Genomic DNA, 13849 nt, shown 5'->3' on the forward strand with positions numbered 1-13849 from the left:
CTTTCCTCTCTGAGCACCTGCTGACCTGCTGCTTGAGGCCTCAAACTCATTGGCTCAGGCTAGCCAGACTCAGGATAAGGGGCTGCTCCCTCCAAAGGGAGACCGACCCCTTGAAAGAAGCCAGACGTAGACCCCGGGCCCCAGCCTGCCCGCCCCGCCGCGCCACCGCCCGCAGTCGGGCTCCCCTTCCGGCACCTTGAGGAAGAGCGTCTTGACCTTGGCGCAGTCCTTGCCCCGCTCCTCCTCCACGATGGAGAAGAGCAGGTCTTTGGAGGGCACCCTGGCGTAGGCGATGCGCTTGTGGTTGCTCATCATCCAGACGAAGACGTCGGGGATGCTGTGCTGCGGCTGCGGCGGGTGGGGGGGGCGAGGGGGAGGGACCGTGTGATTGAACAGGGCCCGCCTCTCGGCGGGGCCCCCTGAGCCTCACTGGCTGCCAGGGCCTCTGCCTCAGGGCCCGGAGGGCCAGGCCTGGGCCCGGAGAGGGAAGGACCGCAGATGCTGGGTCTTTCTTCTCCCACCAGACGGAGCAGGAAGAACTCTCGACGGGATGAAGAGCTTGTTCTTTCCTGTGCCCCAACGACTATCAGAGCGGGATGGGGCTCCTAGGTGGTCCGGCCCAACCCCTTCCTGTGCGGCCCCCACTCTGGTCACTGACTGGGGCAGGGCACCCCCGGCGCCTGCCAGCAGGGGCGCACCTCATCTGCCAGGAAGCGCAGCTTCTGCAGGAAGTTCTGGCACAGCCTCAGCTTGTCCCGCACCGTGTGCCTCTTCACTTGTGCCCGCACGGTCTTCGCCTGCTGCCCCATGCTCTCCTGCAGGGGTGGGGGGGGCGTACGTGGGGTTCAGGCCGTGACGCATGGTGGAGGGGGCTGTCCCTGGCTTCTGGGACCTCAGAGACAGATACACTCCGTCCTCAGTTTCCCCTTTTCACCTCCGGACCTTCCCTCTATCCCCTGTGTCTTCCAGCTTTGGGGACCAGGGTGTCCTCACCAGCTCCCGCATGCACGATTTGAGACGCTCTCGGTCAAGCCTGGTCCGTGAAGAGTGGCCCTGGTCCTTGTCGGCGAGGGAGAGGAAGCGGCTGGGGGGCAAGGGGAGCAGGGCTTAGTGGAGCCCACCCGCAGCAGGAGGCCTGCAGGCACCTCCTTCTCTGCCCAGACGCCCCACTTCCAGCCCCCCACCCCACCACCCCTCCCTCTCACTGGCAGCCACAGCTGAGTTCCTCCAGGACGCCCCGCAGCCGACGCTCGGGGTAGGACTTCTCTGTTTTGATCATCTCCTGTACGTCGTTCAGGCCTTCTTCCTGTGAACCAGGAGTGGGGATGCATGCTGAGTCATAGCCGCTCCCCCCAGTCTCCTCAAATGTCTCCCCAATTCATCGGGGAGAATGAGGGGCTAGTGACCTCTCACTAGAGTCACCCCGCAGTGTCCACCATCACGAGGAAACCACCAACTTCCCAGGTTCTGTTTTCAGAGCCTGGGGACCTTCAGCTCCTGAAGGAAGAAGAAGCCACCTCTGCGCTCTGAGTCTGTGATCCTGGGCGATTCACAGGAGTGAGCAGGACTCGGGACTAGTTGGGCGGGGGAGGGGGATAGGTGTAGACCAGAGACAGAGGGGTTGCCCAGCCGCCTTCAGGGAGCCCCAGGACCGATGGGCCAGGAGTTCCAGACTCCCCTCTGGGTCGCCCTCAAGCCCTCGGCCCACTCCTGGGACGTGGGGGCGGGGTCACTCTGGGGGTGGAGCCACTCTGGGGGCGGAACCACTCTGGGGGCGGAGCCACTCCTGCGCTCTCCCGCCCCTCCACCAGCCCAGCACAGTAAGCTGCTGGGCGGACAGGCCTCCCGCGCTGCAGGGGAGGCTTTCCAGCTGGGCGAGCCCTTCGATGTCCCGCACCCGCCCCATCCTCTCCCGCCACGCCTGGCACTGACCAGCTTGTCTGCGATGTGGTCCATGATACTGGCGTTGTAGAGGCGGCGGCGCTGGTCCGGCCACCAGCTCTTGATGTAGATACAGGGTTTGCGCTCCAGGTAGGGCAGATGGAAGTAGTTCCTGGGGTGGGAAGGGGTGGGAGGTTGGTGACCGGGGGCCCAGGGAGGTGGGAGGGCCAGGCCTCCAGAGGGGGCCAGGCAGCGGGCAGGCCCTTCAGAACCCTCGGTGCCACCTGGCTCACCTGTCGGTGATCTGGGGCCGCATGGGTGGGGTGGACGAGACTGAGGCCAGGTCTCCACCCTCCTCGGTCTCATCATCACTCGAATTCTGGATCAGATCTACTTCCTCCTCGTCCCCGGGCTCCTTCCGAGGCCGAGGCCGCTGGGGTCGTGACAGGCCATCAACCTCATTCCCATAGTTGCCTGGAGGCAGGAGGGGGTGTCTGAGGGCCTGGAGTCGGGCCTGGCCCGACCCTGCTCTGTAATCCAGGAACTGCCTTAGGATTGTGGGAGAGTCAGGGAATGGGGAAGGGGGTACGGGTCGGTGCCCGCCTGGATGTGATAGAACACTCACCAGAGAACAGTCCCCTTGTCCCCCTTGTCTGCAAAGATCTTGCAAGGAGCTCTGATGACCAGAGAGCTCACCGGCCAGCCCAGGACGTGGCCATATTCCCACTCTCTCCTCCCCAGCCCCGTGAGGGCCTCACCCCCTCTGCAGGGATGGCTCCCGCATGCAGGCCGCTGTGGGGGCGGAGCGGCTCCCGCGGTCTCCCGCCCCCCACCAGCCCTGCACAACGAGCTGCTGTTGTGTCCCACACACAGCCTGGTGCTGTAGGCGGAACTCAGGTCCACACCCGGGGCGTGCGTGCACCACGGACGTGCACTGTGTGCCGTGTGTGTGCTTGAGCACACGCGGAGGAAAGTGGTCAAAGTTCCCCTCCCCCCAGGGCGGTGGTGCAGGGCTTAGCAGAGACCACCCAGCAGCTCTGAGGCCTGGAGACCCCTCTATGAGCCCAGCGCTCACCTATGGTGACCTCAAAGGTGATTGGCTTGTCTCCGTTTTTCCGGTCAATCATCGAGGCCTCCAGGAAGGCTCCAAATAGAAAGAACTCTTCCATTTTCCCCGTGCAGCTCTGTGGGGAAGGTGGTCTAAGTCATCCGTAAACCTTAGCAGGGAAGCTAGGCCTGGGGCCGGCCCTCCTCCTACCATCTCACAGACGGGCCTTTGGGCTGATGGTGGAGAGATCCCACTCGGGTGTGGAGCTGGGCAGCCCAGACCGTGAAGGACCGAGGGCCGAGTGCCTTTTGCCCTCCAGCCTGAGTGTCCCTGAAGCAGGGGCTGGCTCCAAACACCACAGGGACAGGCCTGGCTGGGAACGGGGGAAGTGATGAGGCTCCAACACTTCCGGGCAGAACACGGGCACAGGCAGGGCAAGGGGCCAGAGGTGCCGTCGGGGGCAGATGGGGGGACTCCTGCTTCCTGGGGAGGCAGGCCTCGCTCTGGGGTCTGGACCCTGAGGCAGACTGAGCAGCCACAGGCAGAGCCAGGCCCCGGCCACCATGGCGGGCAGAGGGCTGAGCCTGTGAGGGCCCTAGAGGACAGCGACCCCCTGGGGCCTCACCTCTGAGACAGGGGTGGCCTGCTCCACCTGCACCTCCGTGGAGCTGGTGAGCTCAGGGTTGGAGGTGTCCAGGATCTCCACAGCCAGGCCCAGCATGAGGCGGGCGCGGAAGGACACGCCCTCACCCAGGCCCTCGTTCAGGTCCTGGTGCTCGTCCAGTAGGGTGTAGTTGCGTGTGGAGCCGTACATGTTCACCCAGGCTGGGCCCAGAGTGGGCAGGAAGCCTGAAGGCCAGGGAGAAAGAGGAGAGACCTATGTCACACCCCAGGGCCCATGAGGGGCAGAGGGACCTCTTTGGGGGGCTCCCAGCCTGCACTTGCTAATTGCTGAGCTGAGGACCCCTTGCCTTGCCTGGTGAGATGTCTGAGGCAGGAGAAGGCCTGTGGGGCAGCGTGAGGCTCACAAGAGGTTGCAGGGAGAGCTCGTGGCCGCTGCGCATGGCAGGTGTGGGCCCCTTTCTTGGGTCATGCTCCCCGCCTCCTGGTACTGGAGCAGGGGCTGCCTGCAGTCTCTTTGATAGACAGATGCCAGCTCCTCCCACTCCTCCGCGTGGCCTTCCAGCCCTCTGCCTTCTGTGCAGGCCCCTCCCCTCTTCTCCAGCTGTCCTCCCTGTTCGACACGCTTCCTCCACGAAGCCTTCCCAGTTCCCAGTCCCAGCTAACTTCTCGCATCTTTGGGATTTGTCGTGTCTCACGTGTAGCAGATCTAATTCTGCCTAGAATTTGTTTGTTTTGTTTTTATTCTGCCTAGGTAAAAAATCTTATTGCATTTTTAAAATGAAGATACACTTCACATAACATGAAATTCACCATATTAAAGCATGCCTTTCAGTGGTTTTTAGTATATTCATTATGTTATACAATCACCACCTAATTCCAGAATATTTCCATTCCCCTAAAAAAAAATGGTACCTATTAGCAGTTAGTCCCAATCCTGCCTCCCCCACTCCCTGGCAACCACTAATCTACTTTCTGTCTCTATGGGTTGACCTATTCTGGACATTTTATATAAATGGAATCATACGATATGTGGCCTTTTGCCTTAGGTTTTGGGCATTTGGTAGCACATCCGTCTCCTAATCCCCAGCGAGTGCCGTGAGGACAGGCATGGATTTTTCTCTTGCCCTGGATCCCCGGTACCCAGCATCGTGCTAGGGTCCTGGGAGGGCTCTGTCACCATAACGAGTCTGTGGATAGGTGCTCCGTCAACCGTATACACATGCATGTAATACGCATGTATGCACACATACCTAATTACTATTTTCATTTTACAGATGAAAAGACATATACAAAGGTCACACAGGTACCAGTTGTCAGAGCTGGGGTTCAAGTCCGTACAGCGTGGCTCGGGCAAGCCCAGTTAGCCCTGTGCAGACCAGAGGCATGACTTTCCCCCTGTTCCTCGAGGCGGGAGCTGCTGACGAAGCCCTCACTGTGCCCAGGGCCTTTCAGCTAAGGTGAGGGATGGCCGGGGTGGTGTGAGGGGGGTCTCATCTACACTTCCCTTTCAGGCCCCCCACCCAGTCCTACTGCTGACCTTTGTCTCCGTCATTGGAAATCTTGCGCAGGTCAATGAAGTGGGTGCCGATGGCCACATCGTTGACCTTGTCCGAGTCCCGGATTTGCACCTTCATGCGCTTGCAGAGTGGCGGGAACAGGTCAGTAAAGACGACCTGCTCATTCCAGAGTGGCTCGTAGCTGCTTTTCTGCACTGAAGTCTTGCCCTGGCGGGAGAAAGTGAACGGCAGGGTTCGTGTACGTGCACGTGTGTGAGCATGTGTGTGTTCACTCAGGTGTATGTGCGTGTGGTGTGTGTATGTGAGTGTGCATGTTTGCATTGAGTGTGTGTGAGCATGTGTGCATGTGTCGATTCCTGTGTGTGTGTGGTGCGTGTGCATGTGTGCACACCTGTGTGGTTTGCGTGTATGTGTGTATCTCCTCCACTCTTTCCTACCTGAGCCTCTCAGACTCTCCTCCCATTTGGCGGTCCCCCCTCAGCTCTTGGTCTCTAGGACCCAGAGGCAGGGAGGACACCCCAAGCAAGGCCTGTCCACACTGAGACACGCCCAGCCTGGCCTCACCCTCAGCCCTTCTCAGCCAGAGCTCCCTCATCGCTCACTCTCCTCCCTTTACCAATGCACCAAGGTGATCTCAGGCCAGTCTCCTGCCTTCCAATTTTGCCTCATGTCTGCTTCCAGGCCCCTACGTGCATCTGGTGCTTGTCACCCCAGCCCCAGCCTCTGCAGCCTGTACCCCAGTACCTTCTGGCCAGCAAAGAAGACTTGCACATAGGGGTCGACCAGGTCCCTGTTCTCCCCGATGAAAGCCTTCTTCACGTTGGCCATGAGGCTCGTGTTCATCCGCGGCAGCCCCTCTGCTCGGTAGATTTTCACGTAGAACCGAGCCCACTGGCGCTCGGGGGGCACCCCCTCAGGAAGCAGCAAGTTCCTGCTGGCACAGACAGCTAGGGCACCAGGCCTGGGCACCCTGACTCCTGCCTGAGCACCTACATGCTTCCGGGGCCTAAGACAATGTCCGCAAACCCCTGCTCTGCCTCAGTCCTTGTCTCTCCTGTGAGGAGGAGAGCCGGTGGACACCGAGGACAGCCTTGGTCCTTCTAGAAAGAGCTGAGCTGTCCAGGGGTGGGTGAGAACAAGGATATGGGAGATGGAAGGTACCATCTCTGGGCCAAGTTTACCCAGGGGCTCCCTTCGGGGGAAAGGAAGGGTTGGGTCAGGTCAAGAAAGGTTAAGGAGATGGGGACCTCACCCTTCAATGTCATCCTCGTCTGTCTCGTTGGCCTTGTGGGGTGTCTTGATGTTGTCCCCCTTGCCTACCACGGCGACATCGCACTTCACATAGCCCTTCAGCCCAGCGGAGATGTCATCGGGGTCGGACAGGATGGCCCACTTGTGGTGAAACTGGTGCTCTGTGGTGGCGAGGATCAGGGACTGCACCTGCTGCCCCCACTCCAGGCGGCACTCTGCCCTCAGGGCAGGCCGAGAAGCTGCAAAGCTGGGAGCCTTCTTAGCCCCTGGAGCTCAGGCCATGAGCTCTCCTGGACCTAGGGGCCACAGCTCTGCCTGTGTCTGGGCCAGAGGGACAGAGGTCCCTGACTGGGGACTGCTGGGGCAAGGCCCTACATCCAGGTGTGTGGTGTGACTTCGAAGTGAGGAGCCTCCTAACTGGTTTCTCTGCCTGCAGCCCCCCACTGGACCCCTGCACTCACCTGCACACAGCTGCCAGAAGAGCCTTCCGAGAGGCCCCCTCCCTCTCACTCTGGGCTCCCCAGTGCTTGGGATAAAGACCACCGACTATAGCACCGTCCGTGGGGCCTCCTGAGACAAATCTCCCAGCTCACTCTGCTCACTCCACCTGGCCCCCGTGCTCCTGCCAGGCAAACCTGCTTACCCCCTTTGAATCATTCACATCTCTATTCCTTATCTCCATGCCTGTGTGGCTGCTGGTCTCTGAGCTTGGAATGCCCTCATCCCTGATCTTCCTCTGCCCCCACCCTCTTCCTCCCTGGTCAACTTGTCCTCCTTTTGCTCAAGTGTTTCCTCTTCCATGTAGTCTTCCCTGACTTCCTCGGAAGTGCTGATCCTGGCTCCTTGGGTGTTCTTGGTATTCCATTGGCACACCTTCTATCATCTACTTATTGTCTCCAATTTCAGACTGAAAACCTCCTAAAAATAGAGATTGGTAGTGTCACCCCAGGATTCTCAAGACCTAGGATGGTGTGGAGGAAACGGAAAGTGTCCGGGGAGGAGGCCGCTCCAGGAAGGGCCTGCCCTTCGGGTTTACTTCGAAGCTGTTTGCAGGCAGAGGGAAGCCTTGGCTTTGATGCATGAGGGGCACATGTTCTTATTCTGGGTTTGTTTGGGCACTTACACCTCCAGGGACTCAGAACGTCCTTACTCTCCTCCCTCACCTACACCATTCGCCATAGCTCAGACCTGTCCCCAACAAGGCTCTGTCCCCAGTGGGCTCCGTGGGCACAGAAATCAGCCTGTCTGGGATTCGGCCAGCCCAACTGTGTTGTTACAGGAGAGATAATGACATAGTAGAGTCTAAAGAGAGGGACCAGGATGGGGAGAGGGAAGGAACTGGGTGGTGAAAAGTTGCTGGAGGCCGTCAGCGGAACTGGCGCATCTCAGGAGGAGGGGGCCACGTCCTAGGCAGCCCCAGAGCTTTGAGGTCTTTCCAGAGCACATGTTTGTGGGCTGGATACTGAGCCGATAGCTAGATGGCTGGATGGGGAGATGCACGGAGGATGCATCTATGCACAGAGGATGGGCTGCCTAGCTGGCGTAAAGGTAGGTGAAGGGATGGATGGATGAGTAGACAGTGGATGGATAAATAGAAGGATGGGTTAATGTACGGATGGGTGGATGGATACATGGGTGGGTGCGTGGATTCGTGGCCGGGTGGTTGGATGAATGGATAGAGGGGTAGATGGATAGCCGTGTGCATTGGGGAAATTTAGCAAGGAAAGAGAATAAGAGTCAGGAGGGACATGAAAATTGCCCTCAAATTTAAAGGCTCTTTGAAGAGGAAATGGATTTAGTCTTTCTGGCTGTGAAAGGCGGACCTGTGAACATGGGTGAAGGTCACAGGGTGACAGAGTTTGATGTGACGTAAACAAACGGAGATATCTAAAATAGGAGATAGTGCTCATTTCTGGGAGGTCTAAGCAGAGGCTAGGTGACCAATTAGGGATACTTTCTGAAGGACCCTATGCTGGGTGAACACTGGGCTGATAACCTCTGAGACCATTCCGGTCCTAAGGCTGTCAGATCCCGCCGCCCTGGTACTGTCACTGTCAAAGGGCCAGAGCTGCAGGACATCATGAGCCCCTGGGCCATACAATTACCAGCCTGAAACGTCATTTCCCTGCCTCAGGCCTGCCTCCGCCTCCTGCCGGTTGGGCGGGGGAGGTTGCTAGCATCTACGGTAGGATGGGTGGAGCCTTGTCGGACCCCTCCTCGTCTCCAGCAGATAATAGCAATGAGTGAACAGTTTCCTACTGTTCACTCATTGGATGAATGGATAGAGGGGTAGATGAATAGACGTGTGCATTTCCTACTGTTGCCTCTGACAGGTGTGGTCCTGCTAGGCTGAGAACAGACTGTGGCCTCCCAGGAATCCCTTCCAGCTCCATGAGATGTTGACACAGCTACTCACCGGGCTGGGAGTACACGGTCCCCACGTCCATTTTGAAGGACCCCACCAGGGTGCCGCTGCGCAGCAGGTTCTTGGAGTGAATCACCTTCCGGGCAGAACCACCAGCCCTAGTCAGGCTGGGCAGGGCCAAAGCTTTCCAGGGGTAGGGGTGGGGCCGGCCGATGGTGGCTCCACCTTAGTCTTTCTGGGGACCCAAACTTCTTGGCGAAGTGGGAGGGCATTTGGTGGGGCGGGGGGGCAGCTTGCTGAGAGCATCGGCCCCTCCCGCCCTGGCCTGATTTTGCTGGCTGCCAGGTATGGGTGAGAAGGTTGTACACTATACAGAGGCGCCCAGCTAAAGAGGAGAGAAGGGCTCAAACGCAGCCTGTGCCCTTGCCCGCCCATGTGTCTGGGCGCAGGACTGCCTTGTTCTGGTTGGTCCACCGAGAAGGGGCACCCTTTTCAAGTTTGCACAAAGGTGCAGTGTGAGCTAATGTCCCTGCATGCCAGAGGCTGCTCCCCACTCACCGAGATCTTGATGATCTTGTCAAACATGACATCCGGAGAGACGTGGAAATCGAAGACGAAGTACTGGAGGGGGGAAGGACCCAGACCTGCTGTCACCGGTGGGCGCTGGGCGGCGGCTAACGGCCCCGGGACAGTGCCAGGCCCCGCCCCCCGGCAGTGCCTGTCTGCACCTCGCCATTTCCCCTGAGCCCGGAGGAGGTTCGGATGACAAGCAGTGGCAACCATAGGTCCTCCCTGACCCTGGGGGCAGGTGGGAGGTTGGATCTCAACAGGAGGGCAAGGCCTCAACCCCTGGGCAGGGCCAGTACCAGCAACTATGGGCAGGGGAAGGAAATGGGAACAGTCGATGGAATGGTCCATGCTGATTTTCTGTGCTTCGAAGGGTCCTGGGCTGGGGAGCTGGGAAACTAAGGTTCTAGTCCTGATTTTACCCCTTTCTAGCTGTGTGGCCCTGGGCGACACATTTTCTGAACCTCAGTTTTCTGAGTTGTAAAATGAGCGTAATGACACCCAACTCGGAGTCCTGTTCTGAGGCTTGATGAGACACTACGACATATCCCACGGAATCCAAGATGCCACTGACTGTAAGCTACACTGCGACTACACGAACCACGTAGACACCGCCACTGAACTTCAGTGTTCCATGTCTAGAAGTGTGGCCCAATTTCAGGAAGGACACAACGTAAGATAAGGCGAACTTTAGAGCTAATGGACTGTGGTGCACGGAGGCGCTTCGTCGGCCGGAAGTATAAAACGCGGCAGGTGTGAACTGCCCTCTCAAGCCGGGAGCTGCCGCTGCCCGTTGTAACACCACCCCTTTCTCCGGCCTTGGTGTGCAGGGCACTGAGCAGAGGCGCTCCTGCTTTGGTGACCTCGTGGGCAGGGAGAAGGACGAAACGTTCTTGGGATAAGTGTCTGAGGAGAATCTCTCCGCTGCTGGAGTTTCACACAGACCACTCTGGGTAAAAGTGCTGGCTTTAGAGCCAGACGGACTGAGTTTTTACTGTTGGACCGCTCGCTTCCTTTCCTGAGCTTCGGTTTACCCCTCTCTGATGTGGAGAGAATGATTCGGGGCCTCCATGGTGAACCGCTCCAGGGGGAAGGAGCTGGGAGGCATGGCTGTACACTCTGAATGAGATGACCTCCGTCAAGCATGCAATCAGGTGTGCATGTGGTCAGTGCACAACAAACACCAGCTGCTACATGTCGTAGCGATATGTCCAGGTGGTGCTGGCCGCGGGGGAGCAGAAGCACTGGAAAGACAGGTGGACATCCAGACACGCACATGGCAACTGATGCCTTGGGACTGGGGAGATGCCCAAGGAGCACGTAGGAGGGGAGCAGGTCCAGGGCTGGACTCCAAGAAGAGCATTTCAGCAGTAAGCAGAGCAAGTGAGGCCAAAAAAGGCAGTGAGGGGAGAAGCTAGAGAGAAGGGGAAAGCAGGAGAGGGCCCCAAAGGTCCCCAGGGAAGGAGCCAGCAAGGGGGCGGAAGGAGCCAGGCAGTCAAGGGTGGACGTCGCACTTAGGGACAGCAAGGCCCTTGGTGCATTGAAGGATGGCCAGTTCTAGCGAAGCCACGGGGCAGAAACAACTCTGTGTAGAGACTGAGGCACGACTGAGAGGTGAGGAAGTGGGGACAACTGATGTGGTCGGACTGAATGGGAGGAGCGAGGTGGCCACTAGGAGGTGTGCGGGATCGAAGCAAGGCGGAGCCAGATGGATGGATGGATAGTTGCATGGGCGGATAGATGACAGGTAGATGATAGACAGTTGATAGACAGGTAGATGATAGACAGACAGATGGACAGACAGATAGATAGATGATAGAGGATAGATAGACGAACTTCTAGAGCGTATGTGGTTGTCCATAGTTGTACTTAGAAGAGAACACGTGAGAGTAGAACACCTTAGAGATGAAGGAGGAGCCAAAAAAAATAAAGAAAAGAAAGCAGAGTTGGCGACCTCGGGTGGTTGAGGTAACGCCAGATTTGTTGGGACGTAGAAAGAGGAGAATGCAGGGCGAAGGAGAGGGGTGGTTTAGACAGGAGGAAGATGCCAGTGGCCGGGACCAGATGCACCCATAGGCAAGGGGTCTTGGCCTGGTCAGGTTATTCTGGGAGGGTGATGGTTGTGAGCCTCCCTTCACACAAGAGAGGTCCAGAGCCAGGCGGGAGAACCAAGGCTGGGCCAGGTGCCTCAGAGATGTGTTAACCCCGGGAGAGCGAGCTAGCAAAGCTACAGCTAGAATTTTGCGCTCCTCGAGCTGCCCATGGTCATATTCCTCGTATCTCCTGAGCATAGTCCCTTTCGTCATCACTTAGGAACCTGCTAAGTCATGTTGAGCATTCTCACTTCCCTCTACTGTGATTACTGGGGCCAAAGGAAGGTTCCCACTAACTCAGAATTAGCCAGAGCAGTAAACCCCTGGGTGGAGATTTGTCAGTGAATAGGGATGCGGCATAGGAAGAGAAGAAAGGGGAAAAAAAGTCCAGCTTTTCAGCTGGGAAGAGGCATGGGAAGATAGTATAGAGTAGTGGTTCTCAGAGTGTGTGTGTGTGTGTGTGTGTGTGTGTGTGTGAGAGAGAGAGAGAGAGAGAGGGAGAGAGGGAGAGAGGGAGAGAGGGAGAGAGAGAGAATGTTAACCCCTGGGGGCATTAGGCAATGGAAACATTTTTGGTTGCTACAGTTGGATGGCCGATTGCTATTGGCATCTAGTGGGTAGAAACCTGTGATGCTGCTCAACAAACAATGCGTGCGACAGTCCCCTACACCGAAAATTATCCAGTCGAAAATAGCTATAGTGCTGAGTTTGAGAAGTCCTGGTTGGTTTAGAGGAAATAAAAATTGAACATATCGGAGCTACTTGGGTTTGTGGAAAAGAACAAAAATGTGATCAAGAACAACTTTAAGATTCCTTTGACTGGAATGAATAGTCTTAGTGGATATAAATATGGAGTTTAGAAAATGGTTTCTAGGCTGGAACCAGGAGATAGCCTTCTAGGGCAGAAAGTGTCGGCTCTGCAGCCCCTGAGTTGGCAGGCACGGGCCTGGCCCACAACAGAGGCTCAGCGAAGGTTTGTTTCTTCCTTCGGGTGAGCCTCCGTCCAGCAGAGATCTCCTGAACCTCTCCAGGTACGTGCCATGCTCTGGGCTGGGCTGCAGCGATGCAGGAGACCGGGAGCCTCTAGGCTGCCGAGGAGACAGAGACGTGAAGGGCCAACCACAATTCAGAGACGCCAGTGTCACAAAGAGAGAAGTGCCCTGACCTCTGACCCAGAGAGTGCAGGGAAGGCTGCTCAGTGACAAGGACATTTGAGCTGGGCCCTGCAGGCAAGTAGGAGTTTGCTGGGCAACCTCAGAGTGGGGAGAGAAGCTATTTCCTTGGGAAGGAGAGAGTAATTGAATGAAACATGAGGTTCGTGGGCCTGGTGCAAGGTGAGCCCTCGCCTCAGTCCAGTGGGGCTTTGCTGCCATCAGATAACCACGGACGGCCTTGGGCTCCTGTCTCCATGTCTCTTAGGAAAAAGTAGACCCTTATCTAAGCTGGAGGCTTTTCCAGTCAGGGACGTGTCCTGCTGTAAGGTCAGAGATGTCGAGCCTGAGTTTCCTGACTCCTGGGAAGGTTGCCACGTGGGGCTAGTGGGAATGTCCTGAGCACTGAGGCTCCAGCCCTGTGGGCCAGTGGGAAACCAGCTGTGAGAACGGGGGCCATTTGTGGTCACACAGACGATTTCAGCCAGGCCCCAGCCCTGGCCTGGGCCCCTGCGACGGGCAGAAGTGTGCCCAGGTTTTTTAACTGAAGATGCATTGGCGGGGGGTGGGGGTGGGGCGGCACTCCCATAGCTTCCCAAGAGATGCCCTCCCCTAGTTACAGGTGGCACCCTCAACCCTTGAGACTCCTCGGGACGGATGCCAAGACACGGATACTTTACTTGGGTCAGCATGGCACCCTCATTGCCTGGAGCCACTGGGATAAGCAGTCTGGATGTCCCCTCCAGGAAAAAGAGGTCCAGGGACCCCAGGCCAGTGGCTTCTGGGTCAGTCTGATGTGTGCTCAGGCATCTGCGGGGGGCCTGGGCATCCCTCACCAAAGCTGATTAAATTGGGCTTCCCTCTGGAGCCTAGAGTCAAGATGATGTGTCTGGGTGGCCATCTAAGGTGGCAGACAGAGCATTGGGCTGAGGCATGACAGTCTGAGCCTTTCTCTGTCAACAGTACTTTGGGATCTTGGCCCCTTCCCATATTGAGGCCTCAGTCTCCTCTTCTGTAAGTTGGGGAGATTGAACTAGAAGGTCTGTGAGTTCCTTTGACCACAATGTCACCTCAAACAGCTGCAAAGACTAGGAATGGGTACTCGGCTTTTTTTTTTCCTCACACCCCAAGAGTCGAGTCCTCTGGAAGGAGCCCCACAGAGGTTCAGACACCCACAAAGGCAGCCCAGCAGAGAGGGCGAGCACGCAGGGCCGACTCCGGCATTTAGCACCTGGGCAAGGTCTTTCTCCAGGAACTTCAATATCCCCTGGTGTACAATGGGATTGATGGTTGACGACCTCTGATGGTGGTTGTGGGTGTCAGAAGGGATGATGCACCTGAAGCATTTAGCA

General features: G+C 57.5%; 1 protein-coding gene across 7 annotated transcripts in view; it reads right to left on the reverse strand.

Annotated features, from left to right (window-relative positions):
* The window catches only part of OTOF (otoferlin), an 85973-nt gene that overhangs the window by 16201 nt on the left and 55923 nt on the right, over window positions 1-13849 (reverse strand). For all 7 annotated transcript variants that reach the window (XM_036224707.1, XM_036224704.1, XM_036224702.1 and 4 more), the window contains 13 exons: window positions 9245-9307; window positions 8738-8822; window positions 6323-6482; window positions 5815-6001; window positions 5091-5277; window positions 3555-3778; window positions 2957-3065; window positions 2175-2355; window positions 1933-2053; window positions 1206-1306; window positions 994-1084; window positions 699-815; window positions 196-348 (listed from right to left, as the gene is read on the reverse strand). In XM_036224707.1, coding sequence (XP_036080600.1) covers window positions 196-348; window positions 699-815; window positions 994-1084; window positions 1206-1306; window positions 1933-2053; window positions 2175-2355; window positions 2957-3065; window positions 3555-3778; window positions 5091-5277; window positions 5815-6001; window positions 6323-6482; window positions 8738-8822; window positions 9245-9307 — 1779 coding nt within the window. The remainder of the gene's footprint in view (window positions 1-195; window positions 349-698; window positions 816-993; window positions 1085-1205; window positions 1307-1932; window positions 2054-2174; window positions 2356-2956; window positions 3066-3554; window positions 3779-5090; window positions 5278-5814; window positions 6002-6322; window positions 6483-8737; window positions 8823-9244; window positions 9308-13849) is intronic.

The sequence above is a fragment of the Rousettus aegyptiacus genome, unplaced genomic scaffold, assembly GCF_014176215.1.
Source record: "Rousettus aegyptiacus isolate mRouAeg1 unplaced genomic scaffold, mRouAeg1.p scaffold_m13_p_7, whole genome shotgun sequence".
In the NCBI taxonomy this organism is placed as follows: domain Eukaryota; kingdom Metazoa; phylum Chordata; class Mammalia; order Chiroptera; family Pteropodidae; genus Rousettus; species Rousettus aegyptiacus.